At 40.6% G+C, this 16,668-nt stretch overlaps 1 protein-coding gene across 2 annotated transcripts; it reads left to right on the top strand.

The window, feature by feature from the left end:
* The first annotated feature begins 5,007 nt into the window (after positions 1–5,007).
* On the top strand, positions 5,008–12,118 carry LOC105901129. 2 transcript variants are annotated; one of them, XM_042709322.1, is made up of 3 exons: positions 5,008–5,305; positions 7,823–7,910; positions 8,850–12,118. In XM_042709322.1, exon 3 carries the CDS (start codon positions 8,874–8,876, stop codon positions 10,245–10,247), a length of 1,374 nt encoding a protein of 457 aa, XP_042565256.1. In that variant the 5' UTR covers positions 5,008–5,305; positions 7,823–7,910; positions 8,850–8,873; the 3' UTR covers positions 10,248–12,118. The 2 variants fall into 2 exon arrangements, with proteins under 2 accessions (XP_042565256.1, XP_031433674.1); XM_031577814.2 differs by lacking the exon at positions 7,823–7,910 and having other exon boundaries at positions 5,010–5,305.
* The last annotated feature ends 4,550 nt before the right edge of the window (positions 12,119–16,668 follow it).

Here is a 16,668-nt window from a genome sequence, read left to right as displayed (position 1 = left end):
ATTCTACGAGGCATCGTGATAAGTAAAATAAATAAAAGAACTACACGAACACTGCAAATGTAAGTGAATAAATAAATTAGCACTAAACTCAATCGCGTTGATATAGCCATAGTGGAATAGAATGGACATATCTACATCCTGCAACAGTACCTCTACCTCTGCACCGGTGAAGTTAGATCTACGTTTACTCGACCGGTGCCCGCTTTCCGCTTTGACATGACTCGCTTTCGAGTTGCATTTGCGTGGATTCGGTCGATTCCGACTGCACGCGTCACTACGGTTGCGTGCCCTTATAAGGAGCTGGCAGGGCGTGTATGTATGCAAATCCAGGTGCACGAGAACGCGCTTTCAATTTAAGAAACCTCATTCGGGGGAGCACAGCTCAGAACACTTCTACTGCGTAAGAACACATTTTCAGGCGTTCATGAATCCGGCAGAGGTCTTTTTCTTACATTGGTTTTCCGAAGTCCGTAAGAAACATTTCAGAAGAAACTTCAGAAAATGTTCGAGAATGAGGCTCAATATGTGCACCCAAAATGGCCTCTATGTTGATTTTGCACAGGCAGTGCCCTCGAAAATGCTGCCTACGATAGCCACCGTAAAAGCAGACCAACCTGTCGAACCAAGGATACAGTGGATGCGTATCCACCCACAAGATTACATTGCATGTGGAAAATGCGGGAACCATGGGTTCTAGCTCAGATGAAGACAGGTGGAAGAACGCCAACACTACCATATCATTGTATCCTATGGTACGACGAACGATGATTACCGTACATGCTGGGAAGATTTGATCAACAAAAACTATATACATTGACAGTCAAGACAAGTCAAGGAACCCCTGGAGCTGCTGTAACGGTCAACATGTATCTCAAAACATGATGGTGATTTTAAATTCGTAACTCCACCCCTCATATTGCATTACGGCTTATGGGCTGCGAAAGGACACAGGTCTTGTGAACTTGGGCCAATGGTGAACGCAGCGTTAGAGACACAGGAGTGGATGCCTACCAGCAAATCCTATATCCATCTCTCCCCAAGTAAGAAACTAATTAGGATATCAACAGCACAGGCACTGGATGAGGCAATGGCGGAAGTAGTGTTGATAGACAAGAGAGTGCCCTCTCAGATGATGTTAGCTCCCTAACATGAAGAAGTGTTATGACAGGTACCTCAGGAAGTTTGGTCAAAGAACAAAACAGATTGTCGCATCTGAACACACACCCAAGTAGTCTCACCAATCAGGAGTTGAAAGACGGAATGTGAAGTTCTCCAAGACAGATTTATTGCAGAGTTTAAACAGCCATAGAGATGGTCTCCGGAGATGATCTAACAAATATTACCCGCGCTGCTGTATTTAAAAGTTTATCTAACACTCCCACAACAGCCCTGGTTGGCTGACCCCTTTAGCCAATTAAACCTCTGACCTCTCATCTGACCTTAACCATACAGAAGGCTCTACTGTATCTAATAACACACGCCTTATTTTCCCTTGGATCAACTGGGGTCATCCCCCTTATTTCAAATAATAACATTTGTCTTCTGTCTCCAAACCTAAATCTAAACTAATTCACCTAATACCACATAGAGTTACCTATTCACATAATAGCATTCCCACAAGATGTAGGGCTCATTAGGTCAGCACAACCAGTACAAGTTAAGTTAAAGCCAGGAGTTAAGCTACCATTAAAAAATGAATAATAATAAATAAATAAATACAAATTTACTCAAACAACTGGCCATAGAAGGAATCAGGCCTACAATTAAAGGCTTAATGGAAGCCGAGGTCCTGAGAAAACTAAAAGTCCCTGCAATACACCTATCTTTCCCATTCCAAAGCCACACTCCACTTGGTGCATGATTTGAGAGCGATTAGTTCCATTGTAGAGGCTGAAACCCCAGTCGTCCCCGACCCACACACGTTGCTCTCCAACATTTCGCCAGACATCAAATGGTTCTGGACATCTCTCAAGCCTAGTGCATCCAGATACACAGTACCTGTTTGATTTCACCTAAGAAGGTGAGCAGTATACCTATACTCGTTTACCACAAGGGTGCTGTTACGACCCTGGCGGGTCTAGGCCCCGCCCCAGGATATTTGCATATCTGTGCTGTCTCTGTTTCATTAGCAGGTAATGGGAAGCAGGTGTACCCCAGGTGTAACCCATGATTGGTTGGGCTACAAAAGCCCTGATCAGATGGCAGTCGTGAAGCGTTGGGTTGGTCGTCGGATTGGATAGAGATTGGTTTTGGATTGTCGTTGGATTTGGAGTGTCGTTGGTTGTGGATTATCGTCGTTGTTTGTTTATATTACCATTTACCTGACTGTACATTACATCTTTTAATTCTTTTAATTATGATTCAGGAGGAATGTCAGATAATTCTTTTAATTAGTTTGAGGATCAGATACACTCTCAACACGATGTTAGAAAAGGGGTACACATTTTAAGCTTTCTGATTGGATGGTGTCAGTTTAGAAGTCAGGATTTGATTGGTTACAGGGTCAGCCAGTCAGGGCTGAAGTGGGAGTGTCAGAAGAGGTTTAAATGTCAGAGCGTGACTCTAGGCAGACAGAAACATTTCTAGAAACTTTCTCTTATTGTGGTTTAAGATCTGCAATAAACCTTACTGAAATACTCTACATCGGCTGACTTCACTTCGACATTTCTTGGTACCTCGCGGTAATTGTAATCGGACGCCACATAGGCTATTGTTGAGGGCTTTGTCCTTCACGTACTGTAGGCTACCTCTGAAGTAACGTTAACGCTAGCTAGTAGCTATCGCTATCGTTGTCTGACAGGACTAAAGCTAACGTAACATTCATCTTTATTACAGACCGTTTTGAAACTTCCGTCTATAATAAAAAATCTTTTCACGTCAGATTTGCTCATATAGGCTATTGCTGACACTTTTAAAAACTGGTTTTTGAAAAATGGTCTGATGCAAATAGATTAAACAGTGATAGATTAAAGTGTGGCTTGTTAATGTCATCCCTTATCTAACAACAGATAGATAGATACATTTGTATTAATCCCGTTAGGGAAATTCACGTGGAAAAGCAGCAAGGTAATAGGAAGAATTCTTTTTTTTAAACTGGAGAGCTGTTATAACTGGCTGCCACACTCACTGCGCCATGGCAACCCATTCAGTTATTAAATAATGCCGGTTGTGTCCGTTGTTCTGGCTGGTCTAATGATGCGATCACGTGGGGCAATCCGATTAGGTTTTCGGATAGCGTGCATACGAACACCAACCCGCGACCGGATTTCGAATTTACTCACTTTGGACCCCCGATTCGCGGGAGTGCGGATACAGTGTGCGGATACAGTGCGTTCGTCTGCACGATAGGGCTATCCGGAGACGGTTCTCTCCGGGTTCAGGCAAACTAGACTTCGTCTGCATGACCCCTGAAGTCGCCCCTCCGAAGGAAATTTATATATTTTTTAAATAGTATTATTATGCAGAACTTCATGTAGGCCTAGATAAAATAATCGCGGGACGGGGGGGACGGGGGTGTGGCGGCGGAAAAAAATTAACGTGTTGCCCCTTTTTTCCAGGGCAGAGCAACTGCCCTTCAAAATTCCTGTGCACGTCCCTGGTCAATAGCCTTGTCAGTGCTGGCAGATGTATGATAATTATCCTCTAAATACGATCATTCTGAGCCTTTGGTTTGGGTGACCAGATTTGAGTTTGTGAAAAAGAGGACACTACGTCGCGGGGGAAGGGGGCGGGGTAGTGTGTAGCATGCCGGACCCCGCCCCCTCCCCCGCAACGAAGTTTTGACAGCTTTGCTTATCAAGTGTGAACACGGCCTAAGTGGAGTTCAGAAGTTGTAAGTACAGTCTGGACAGTCTTTTTTTTCAACTGGCAGTGCCTTCCATCTCGATAAGCAAGAATTTGGCATAGATGTTGCTTTTCTCAACAAGATGCTGCAACCTCTTAAAACGCATCTCCTTCGTCTCTCTCTCCCAAGTCTGTCTTGCCTGTTAGAGGGAGAAATTCATTTTTTTATTTTCATTCCTGCCCTGACAAGTGCCAAGCCAGACTGCATCAGTAGAATAACAACAAGAGATACGGCAGATTTTGTTCAGACATGTGTACAGCAGTGCAGGGAAAAACCAGTCCTCAATAGGTAGATCTTGCCTATCACCAAGGCAGAGGTCAGGGATCTTGGGCTTAAAAAGGTTGGTGACCACTGTATTAGTAGATATAGGTTATTTATTTCATATTAGTAGGCTAGCTATGGTTTCACACAATGTCATTGATTACAAACAGCTTATATAAGCAATCAATAATAGCATATCAATATAAATAATATAAACACACAATTTGTGAAAAACTCCAAACTTTACTGGAATAAAGACAGATTGCTTGTGACGACCCCTCCACGCCACTAGGGGTCTTTTCCAGGTTTCCACATCAGGCTGATGAGTTACACCTGTGCCCGGTTTGGCTCTGGCCTATATCAGGACTCCTTCTCCAGTTCCCGAGAGAGATCCCTTCCCTGTTGCAGACGGCTGCGTTTTGACTGTTATCTTTATTTCATTATTTTGTAAATAAATTGTTGTAACTTCGTTCATCCCTCGTCCGTCTCCCATTCAGTTGACATAGCTTGAGTCAGGCTGTGTCATATTGCTACATCAACCACAAAATAAACTTCCTTTTTTACAACACCATTTCTGAAGAACTGGACAAGTGACTATATTACACAAGTACACCCTTATTTGTGCATCATAGTCACTTGACCAGTTGACCATTGTGTAATGTAGTCACTTGAACAGTTGGCCATTGTGTAATGTAGTCATAAATGATTCAAATCATTCTGATTAGATATGTGCAAAGTCATTCTGAATTTTTATATGATTGATACTATTCAAATCATTCTGAAAGGGCCCTCTTCAGGCGGATATTTCTTTAAAAGGGAGGAGCATAGTTTCTTTAACCCTGTCTTTGGTTAAATGAACGCGACATTGACTAAGTCTTCACAGAACTTGACTTTTCCAGAACTGCCCTGGCAGAAGTGCCAGTTTTGGCAAAAGTTGTTGATGATTTTGGCGAGTGCCCTGAGTTCTTTTATAAGAGCACTGAACCACAGGGCATGGATCAAAATGCCAGGAAAATTTGCCAGCAGTAAATGCACTGAGGTCCTTCAGGTGTTAAAAAGGCTGGTCAGATGTTTAAGGGAACAGTACTAGCTACATTTCCACAGTTCATTCCAAGCTGATTGAGACCAGGCTGTTCATTCAAGGGTACAAATCTTTCATCAGGAAAGCAGTTCAAAGAAGAACGACTTTCTTTTATTCAGGTACATGCCGCCGTTTCCTTACATTGGTGTACACATTGCTAGAATTTGGGAATGGCAAGGGTAGAAAAAGTGCTAATGCTGGACTTTAACTTTCAGTTCAGCAATGTTACATATCACATGCTCTGTTCAAAATGGACCCTACTCACTACTCAAAATAGAAACTTACCTGCGGCTCAATGAACCAGTCACCAATTTTTCGTCCTCCTTCGCTGATGCAGTCGGGATGAAATGTGTAGGCACTGTACACATGAATACTGCGGCAAATTATCCTGGCATTTCGATTCATGTACTGTCGTTCAAAAGGCCAAAATAACTCATGGTAATCGCAAAAGTCCTCAAATATTTTTTTCTGTAACGATCACTTCTGCAGGGCAGTTAAGATGAATAGAGCCGAAATGATCATGATGTTAATTCTGGAGAAAGTAAAGTTCTGTGAAGGCTTAGTCAATGCCACACTCATTTAACCAAAGACAAGGTTAAAGAGACAAGGTTCCTCCTTTTTAAGATGAAACTGAAACAAGCAAATACTAGCCAATGTAGAATGATTGCCTTGGTACACTTGGTTTATGTAAGGGCCCTGATCGCAGGGTTACCGTCTATAGCTGGGTGGGGCCAAAAAGCTCAGAGTCAGAGTGAGGGTTCAAAGTCATGAAGGTTTATTAAAGCTTGAAATGGATCAAGCAAACCATAAATCCAACACAAAATGCAGATTAGGAATCCCAAAGAAAAATCCAATGCAAAATGTAATAACAAAAATAAAGAGAAATCTAAGTTCCAGAGTGCAATACCAGGCTCACCAGGCGTGCTGTGGCAGTGGCACAGATGCCATTCTCCATAATACATGACAGTGTAATTGTCCAAAATGATTTTGAAACTCTTATTTTCAGGTAAAATTGTTGCATAACGTTACTTTAAATCTTGAAAAGGATCAAGCAAACCATAACACCAACACAAAATGCAGATCAGGAAACTCAAAGAAAAATCCAATGCAAAAATGTATTTATAAAAATAAAGAAAAAAAACAATAAAGAATAAAGAAAAGTCAAAATCTCAGAGAAATGTAAAAAACAAGCAAATGCAATATCTCCAAAAGAAACCTGTTAAGCCTCTAATTAATCAGAGGACAAAATTCAGCAGCCTCTGGGTCAACCCACATCCACACAGGTGGCACTTCTTTCCCGTCAGACTGACAAGCCAGATGAGGACACGACAATAAATCCCCAATAATCCATTTTATGTCACGATCAAATATTCAATGAGACCAAGTTTGTGCACCAACTCAGTAAATCTCTGAAGGCAAAATGAAGGCCTCCTTTGTTTAAACTTCTTTTTTGTGTGCAGGTTTGCGTGTGTACAAGTATGCCAGTTTGTGTGTGTGCGCACGTGTGAGTTTGTATGCAAGTCCATATGTGTTTGTGTGTGCTAGCGGTCGCAGGTACGGGCAGAAGAGTGTGTGCCAAGCATCTTTCATATACGTTTGCACCACAACAGTCACAGTATAATGTTACACTAATACAAAGAACAATGAGGCATTCAGAATGACTTAAGATACATGCAATCAGACTACAGTGCACTTTTGGAGATAACCATGACAGTTTACAATTTAAAGATTTTGAACCAAATCCACGTGGTTGCCGTAACATTTTAGAAGGGAAGTATGGTGGGTGGTAGAACTGAAAGCACACTGTAAGAAATGACAGTATATCATGTGAGTGAACATGAGATTCATGAACAAGCAGCTGTTGTGACCACCAAATGTTGGTCAGCATGATCTCCGAAATGACCATCTTATCATGGTAACAAAGGACCAGTTGACCATTGTGTAATGTAGTCACTTGACCAGTTCTTTAGTAATCCATGCATTTGGGGACATTCTCGCTAATTTCCTTTAAATTCTGGTGAAGATTCAAGAAGTGAATTAAATAATGCACTGACAAAGCATCAACCGTTTCATTCAAAATGGACATACACAATAGATTCAACTATTAACCATGAACATCTGCCCCTGAATACATTTAAGTTGTAATTTGTCACAGCTGTCCAGAGGTACACTATATAGTCTGATTAGATATGTGCAAAGTCATTCTGAATTTTGATGTGATTGTCTTATTCAAATCATTCTGAAAGAAATATTGTAATAGTAAAGAAATAAGGTTCCTCCTTTTAAACGTGAAACCGAAATAAGTTAAAGGCCTACATTAGGCTGATATTTCCTTGTTTTGGTTTCATGTTAAAAAGGAGAAACGTTGTCTCTTAAATGAGCGCGACATTGACTAAGTCTTCACAGAACTTGACTTTCTCCAGAACTTACATCATGATCATTTCGGCTCTATTCATCTTAACTGCTCTGGCAGAAGTGCCAGTTTCGGCAAAAATTGTTGATGATTTTCTTGAGTGCCCTGAGTTCTTTTATAAGAGCACTGAACCACAGGGCATGGATCAAAATGCCTTGAAAATTTGCCAGCAGTATGGGTATGGTGGTAATTTCTATGCGTCACTTTACTCAACATCCCACAGAATTCCTGTGTATAGTGCCTACACATTTGATGGCAGCTGCAGTAACCAAAATGGACGGAAAAGTGGTGACTGGTTCATTGAGCCACAGGTAAGGTTTTTTTGGGTGGGGGGGTGAGAAGGGTCAATTTTGAACAGAGCTTGAGATATGTGACAAGTCCAAGCTTGTGTAGAGGAATAGTGGCATTATAAATACATTATTTTGGTGTTTTAATATAATGGTAATTCAGTCCATATTCATTAGTTTAGGATGCAACATGCGGTATGAGGCCTATCAACTACGTTTCATGGAATATTGACTTCAGCGGCAAAATGCAAATATTTATTGGTTATTTCAACTGACAGAAACAACTTTAGGAGATAGCCACGTGCATGTGACAGACGAGCTCATCCTTAATTCAGTTTAGACTTGTTTAGAGTGTTGCAACAGGTCGCGAGCCATCCCTTTGCATCAGTAGACGCACCTTGGCGGGTCTGTCATATTAGTAGATATAGGCTATTTCTTTGATATTAGTAGTCTAGCTAAGGTTTCACATAATGTACTGTACCACCGCCGTTTGGACAAGCTGGGTGCATTCAGACAGTCCATAAAACTAAATTTAGTTAAACATTTTAAAAGAGAGATGAAAAGTACAGTATGAGGATGTGGAAATATATTTAATATTATATGCTAAATAAATAAATACAATAAATAATATGATGCTTTGAAAGCACACCAGTTGCATTACCAATGATTATTAGGTTAGAAAATAAAACATGTTTGAACAAGATATCTGGTATGAGCCACATCTGTCTTCTATCCAAATGCAGATACAGACAGATCATTTTGTTAGTTTAACAGATACAAATACAGACACAGATAATTACATTGTTATGAAGTAAAGCTGAATTGAACACTGGGGTTACTGTTACTGTTCCAGCAGAAGTATTTCGTTGCACAGGCTAACACTTCGACATTTTCATTTCTTAGAAGTTCCATCATTTGATTTATTTTGCGTTACGGGGAATTTGTTTATTTTATTTCATTCAGCTTTCTGGCATCTCAGAGGACTCAATGCAATTGGAGAAGAACTACAATAAAACTGCAATTAAATCCAAACAAGCTCTAAATGGTGACTACAGCAACACAGGCTATGACAGAGGGCACCTCAACACCAACAGTTTCCAGTGTGACGATGGCCGTAAAGCTACATTCACCCTGACCAACAGCGCACCTATGGATGCTTGCTTCAACCGTGTCTTCTGGAAAGAATGGGAGGATGGTGTCAAGGGCATTTTAAAGGCCCAGTCTGCACGTGAGGGCACTGCCTACCTGGTAACAGGAACTGTACCTTCGTCAGATTATAGAATACCAAGACTAGGTGAATTTGATGATCCTAGTGCAAGAGATTTCAACAGAGTCACTGTTCCTACTCATGTCTGGACAGCTGTCTGTTATAAGCATAATGTTGATGAGGAGAAGTCCTTTTCATTTGGCTATATAGGGTTAAATCAGCCTGATAGTAGAATAAATGTGAAAACTGTACCACAACTTAATTATCAGCTGTCTACAATTTATTCATCTATGGTAAACATTTTCAAAGATGACTGTTTTTCTACCAAGCTCAAATCTGAGGAAATTGTCAAGGAGCTTTACAGGAACATCCAGCTGCCCCTTAGTGACAGACTGTCCATGTCTGATGATGTTCTGAATACATTTCATACTGCCATGAGCCAGTTTGATGATGAAGGGCAACTGCCTTCTAAGAGGCCAAGAGTAACAGAGGCGACAATACAAGAGTCTTTTGACAGCCTAGAGAGTTGGTTTGAAAAGACAGAGAGCATGAAATATGTGTCTGGATCGGCTTGTGTGCTGTCCCAGCAATTCACTGGGCCCATTAAGAGTTTAAGTAGCACAGGGATTCAAAAAAGAGACAGCACTGATGATTCTCAAGAGCTCGTTTGTAGCCTCGTTCCAGAGCAGATATCAGACTGCAATAGCTCTTGCCTGTACAACAAAGAGGCTAGAGGTTATTATTGCTACTATGGAACTTCAGAGAGATTATGTTCTCCTGAGTATTCTGTTATAACAGTCAAGGGAACCAAGTGTAACAGTGACCACACCTGTGGAACACACGGGTATGACTACTACTGGTGCTATGAAGGCAGGTCATGGGAGTACTGCAGTCCCCCCTTACCGGTGGGCAAAGGATATGGAGGGAGGTACTGCCGTGCCGACCACAACTGTGCCCAGTATGGTAAAGGCTACACCTGGTGTTACACTGATTATGATGATAACTGGAATTACTGCTGTAGTATTGGTGATCAGTATTCTGCTCTAAACGGCAAATCCTGTAAGAATGACCATCCATGTGGTTACCACTCTTATAGTTACCTTTGGTGCTATACCACAGATCTGTCTTGGGAATACTGTTGTACTACTAGTTAGTAGAGGGCTGATTCTCCTTTCTGAAATAGACACAGTCAAATTTAATTTCATTGCCTCTCTTATGTAAGACAACATGTTCACAATACTGGGAATTTGTGTTTGTGAATCGGAAAATAATTTAGTTAATCACTTCCCATATGGAAAAAGTCTGTAAAAGTCATATATGTTAGGGTGTTCATTTTTGTAGGATATACATGTCAGTATTTGGACTCTGTTTCATCTGTTTCTGTTGTGACATGTCCTGTGTTTTTGTTGTGGTAGCCATGTGCCTGTGTTGTGGTAGCCATGTGCTACCATGTGCTCCGCCCCTTGTCCTGCCTTTGTTCTGTTTCCCACCTGTTCTGCTCCTCACCTGTGCCCAATGATTACCCTGCCTATTTAAGCCTGTCTTGCCTCATGTTCCCTGTTGGATTGTTGCAACTGTTGTGCTACCCTGTTCCGTGAGTTGTCTGTGTTTTTGTAGAAAGTAACTTTGCCTGCTTAAGTCTCCTTGAAGGAATACTTTTTTGAACTGTTAGCTTACAGAAGCTTTTTGTGTTTTTCGGCGTGGAAGCCTACAGTGGTCGTGTGCTCTCTTTTTGTGTTTGCCTTTTTGATCCTCTGTTTTTTGTGGAATAAATCCTACTTTCATCGATCTGCGATTGGGTCCTCTTTTGAAATCCTGACAATACAATAAGTGTGTTAACACACATAATTATGGCCCCTTTCATACACAGTAACGTAGAAAAACCGCACATGCCTAGACAATTGTCATGGTATTTGTGTATAGCAGATAGATGTAATGAACTACATTGGACATTTTTTCATGGCCAGTTACATTTGTTCATGTATCAGAGGCTGTTATCGTGAGCTGAGGACTGGCTGCCTTATGGAAAGTTTCATCAGTGGGTGCTCCCTGGAAGAGAACCCTTACCTTTGGTGTTGTTAGCACCTTGCCCGATCAGTTGAATCACAGATAGACAGATGAACTCGGAACACATTAACATCATTGGAAAAGATGTCTGAGCATTTTAGAACGCTGTGTGATCATTACTCAATATCGCAATGAAATAAATAATTTAGTATTTGTCCTTGATTAAGATACTCTGATTCTTATAAAAATGAAGGTCTCTTTATGCAATGTAAACACATGTTCTCTCTTTGATATGTTTGATACTGAGTTTATACTGTATACTGTATGACCTATCTTGCATGTTGAAGGGCATGCCATTTTAGTGTAAAATGCATATGCAAGCTTTACATGCAAATATTGTACATGACAAATGTGATTCCTATATTTCTTACAGACCTTTTCCAAATGTGTTTAAGCCTAGACGTCCAACATAGATACTGTACTTCCTTGTTATTGACATGGAAATTCTACAACATATGCTCAACACACATAACTACTCAGCTTTGTGTATTAGTAGTCATTGTGATAGAGATAATTTCGAAACAATGTTAATGACTTAAGAATATATTAATTAAGTGCCTTGTATTAATAATTACCTTGTATGAATCATATGCTTATGTAAGCAGGAACATGGCTTTTCTGTGTTTCTGTGTGTGTGTGTAACTTTGATTATTAGGTGCTGACGCCATGTAGTCTGCATATGAGTATGAGTTATATGCGTAAGGAGAGAGAACTATGCCTGTCCGCCCCTGAGTAAAACTGACATCCTTGCATTTCAGAAAGCGCAGTTGGGATGACACAAAAGGACTTTTAGTCAAGCGTGGCTATTCTTGCTGACATCAGAAACATTTATGGCATCAAAATTAGATAAATCTTAAGTATATAAACCATGTGTGATGTTAGTGAAATTGCTTCACTTTCATCTTTGTGCTGTGAGTGAGCCCGACAATTGTTGCTGAATAAATATACTGGTCCTGGACTAACTTGAGTGTGAATTTTCACCTAACAACTAGGGTGCACATACTGACCACATTTCCATCACATGATTTATTTTACATTAGAGGGAAGGTGAAACGAGTAAAAAGATAAGAGGGAAGCCTGTATTTAATACAAGTAACTGACAGTCCAGAGGAAGGGGAAGAATCTCATTGAACCACTAAACAATTACATGAAAATATTATAGTCGATTTATTTATTACCGATGAACACAAAGAAATAGAGTCTGTCTGTCTATTTATTTGTTTATTTATTTTCTTTATTTCAATCAGCTTCCTGGCTTTTTCCCCACTATAATGACGGTATCACAACTTAATAATATGCTGTCTACTCTTTATGATGCATCTAAAGTAAAGATTTTCAGTGATGCTTTTCTACCAAGGCTAAATCTAGCGAAGCTTTACAAGAACATCCAGCTGCCCATGAGTTCCACACTGTGCATGTCTGATACTTATAATATGTTTCACACTTCCTTGAGCATGTGTGATGATAAAGGATGACGCAGTGGTGGAGATACTTCCACAAGTTGGGACATTGTTTGGCCTCCAGATGGCGCCAAAGACTCTCTATACATGCTTTATGTTTTGTGTTATGTTATGTTTTTATGTGCTTTTGCCCCGACCTTTCACCTGTTATGTTTACTTCCTGTCTTTGTCTGTTTTCCTGCCATTTTTGGTAATCACCTGCTCGTCAGCGGCCAATCAAACTCGTTGTTGAGTCTTTGGTCTAGAGTTTCTGGTCTCGAGCTTCAGTCGTTCCAGCACGCTGGAATTTATCCTGTTGGAAAGAGCCAACACACTAATACAACCAATCGTCAAATGTCGACAATCTCTCACCTGATGTTACTGATGACACAATAGTAATGGGCTGCATCATCAACAATGAGGAGTTGGCCTAGAGCATGAGGAGCAGCTTAAAGATTCTTGATTCTAGTGAAAGGTTGTTGATATTTGAGTTCAACAGCCAATCTAATTACACCCTTCACTCCTCCATAAGAAAAGAACATTTTAAAAGAGATTGTATTATCGCCTTAGTTTTTCCTAGACAACAGTGACATTAAAAGTGAGATTTAGTCTTCTTCGCTTCTTAGATTTATATATAGACCACATTTGTCCTATGGTGTTAAATGGAGAGATCTCAACAGGATCGCAAATTATGCTCAGTTTTACTAAATGTCAATATCTCAATATTACCCCCTCTGTTGAGGCACACATTTCCACAATAAACTATATTTAACTATGACAAGACAAAGCTGTTGTGGAGAAGTGTAGCTAGATCTTTTTTTATCAATTATGCTTACAATTTCTGTAATTAAATTGATACATAATTGAAACAATAATAAGATCACATAGGCCCTCTTTGAGAAGTAAAATGTTGCTTGAGTTGTTTGAGCACACACACTAAAAGACCAGCTAGTTGAAGAGCATTTCACTGAATTTGACAAAAATTGTACCTTTCACATGGAGAAGAAAAAAGAGATTATTATTACTCTTCCTCGTTTCTTGGGTTCACACCAACTATCTCAGATGGTCACTTGACACCAGGAGAACAGCAAAGAAAGTCTAACAGCGACTTCACTTCCTGTGCAGGTTGAAGAGAGCAGAACTCCCACCTCCCATTATTCGACCTTTTACAGCTGTGTCCAGTAATTGTGCATCATATGACCGGGATCTATAGGCTGCTGTATGTGGTCAAGTGACAGCAATACAATTGATTTTTTCATTCATTCAGTGGACCACTGGAACATCAGTTGATAGGTGAAGTGACGGCAAGAAGAGTCACATTTTAGTCATGTTTCATCATTGTTGTTTCTGTATGCTGATTCCAACTTACTAACTAAATCCTTCTGAAGGAATGCCTCTGAAGGAATGATGAATGATGTTCAGATTTTGGACTGTAGCCATGTGTGGGCAGATATTGTGATATTGGAGGAACCTTGTCCTTGAAAATTTGGATCGTTGTCACTGACAAAGATTTGATATGTTCACTGCCTCCTCATTGCATCTTGATCATTTTGGCTGTGTTCACCTTCAGTGTGGTGGGAATTTCTATGCTTCACTTTACTCAACATTCCATAGAATTCCTGTGTACAGTGCCACAACCTTTGATTGCAGCTGCAGCAACCAAGATGAATGAATTGTGGTGACTAGTTCATTGAGCGTCAGATAAGTTTTCCTTCTTTTTAGGGGTGTTTATGGGGTCTATTTTGAAGCACTGCATGATATTACCTAGTTAACTCAAGATTTCAGTTCCAGTCCAACCATCAGCACCTTTCTACCATACCTCCAAATGTTAATGTGTCGGTCTTGTTCTAACTACCCTCCTAATGAAACTTTGTATACTTGTATGAACTGTTGAAAGGTAAGTAGTGCTGCTGTCTTCACACTCTGATCATCCAGACTTTACAACACAACAAATTAGCTGCATTCACACTCAACTGTAGCCACTACAAAGGTAACATCTTTGGTGAAATGGCACCAACACACACATGTTATGATAGATCCTACCAGGTCAGTGACATGATATTGGGTAGTTTTCTTGGACTGCTGTATCCCAGCACAAACTGTACTACAGTGGGTTCATTGTGAATCAGCTTTATTGCCTATGTGTGTAAGCATTTGGACATACTCAATAGCTAGTCAAACATAGGTGTATCCCATCCCTCAATATATCCCACAACCAGACCTGATAATATGAGCATAACAATTACAGAAATTACAGAATTACAGAAAACTGCTCTCATGAGCTGGATATATTTCAAAACAATGTGAGAGCAAATTTGAATTGTCAGTCCAGAACTTTATGCAAAAAACAGAAATGTACAGAGGTTGCTAGAGGAGAAGTATTTAAATCTATAGGTTATGCCCATATATTAGCACGTTTTAGGTACATTCATGTATTCATGCAACAGGGGCTTCTATCACCCTGGTAACGGAACCCATGATCTTGATATTGTTAGCACCTTACACTGAGCTGCAGGTGCACAGGTGTCATTGGACCAGAAAAAAGAGTGACAGATGAACATCAAATAGACCTAAAATGGGCTCGCATCAGTTTCCATAGTAGGACTGGGTGGTGTGATCCCCTGCTTTTTCATGTATTCAATTTGTTAGCATTTTCAGCTTTCTGACTCAATGAAACCAGAAAAGACAGAGATGCAGTAAAATCCAAACAAGCTCTAAATGGTGACTACAGCAACACAGGCTATGACAGAGGACACCTCAACACCAACAGTTTCAAGTGTGCCGATGGCTGTGAAGCAACATTCACCCTGACCAACAGTGCACCTATGGATGCTTGCTTCAACCTAATGGAAACAATGGGAGGATGGTGTCAAGGGCATTTTAAGGGCCCAGCCTGCAGGTGAGGGCACTGCCTACCTGGTAACAGGAACTGTTAGTTACTATTAGTGACAGACTGGTTGTCACCTCATACTAACGTATCACAATGTAACCACTAATAGTTCTGTGTTTTGGAAACACATGCCGGTGTATTAGAAAAGAGGCAAATTGCACATGTCATTGTGTAAAGCACGTCATGTGAAACACTGAGGAGAACTAGAGTGATTGTTTTTTCTTTTTCCTTGAGAATGCAATGTGCTGGAACAGTGATACTCCCTGTTTTTCTTATCTCTGTAACTCTGTTAAATGGACACTGCCCGTAAAAGAATTCATCCGATTCTCACAGACTGCTTGCTGTTCACTCTGTGTGTCTTTGATCCTTCTGCAGAAGACCAATAAACTTTATACCTATCTCTTATTATAAGACTGATCTCATTAGACTGGTTATTATCAGATTTCCATCACACCGGCCATTTTGCTTTAGCAGCACTGGATGGTTCCGGGTCAGCAAGGTCACTTCCTTTTCCAGCCATCTTACATCTAATGAAAGCATTGACGACGTCTGTCCTTTGATCCGTTGACATCTGTTAGCCATTAAGCCTTGAAGAAGCTCTGCTTTTTCACAGATTCAGTTAAGAAGCTGTACCATTGTACCACAGATTCCACGAGTACACCACGAGTAAACTACACTGAACGTATCTCCGTGTCTAGGTCTTGTTTCTACTTCTGCTGACTGTTTAGCTATCTGTCAATGTGTGCTCTGTAACGCACACTGGAGCTCAGTAACGTACACTGGGGGACAGAATGCTGGTCATGTCTGATGATGTTCTGAATACGTTTCATACTGCCATGAGACAGTTTGATGATAAAGACTGCCTTCCAAGAGGCCAAGGGTAACAGGGGTGACAATACAAGAGTCTTTTGACAGCCTGGAGACTTGGTTTGAAAAGACAGAGAGCATGAAATATGTGTCTGGATCGGCTTGTGTGCTGTCCCAGCAATTCACTGGGCCCATTAAGAGTCTAAGTAGCACAGGGATTAAAAAAAAAAACAGACCGCACTGATGATTCTCAAGAGCTTGTTTGTAGCCTCGTTCCAGAGCAGATACAGTTGCAATCAAAATTATTCAACCCCCATTGCGTATTAGGCTAATTGGCAAATTGTACCATTTTTCAGCTGTTTGCAGTAAACA

Source organism: Clupea harengus, chromosome 12 (genome assembly GCF_900700415.2).
Source record: "Clupea harengus chromosome 12, Ch_v2.0.2, whole genome shotgun sequence".
Taxonomy (NCBI): domain Eukaryota; kingdom Metazoa; phylum Chordata; class Actinopteri; order Clupeiformes; family Clupeidae; genus Clupea; species Clupea harengus.
Note: the sequence above shows the minus strand (reverse complement) of the source record. Positions and strands in the feature narration are given on the sequence as shown.

Coding starts and splice junctions, on each gene's coding strand:
- LOC105901129 (XM_042709322.1), top strand. CDS start 8,874: ATGCAATTGGAGAAGAACTACAATAAAACTGCAATTAAATCCAAACAA.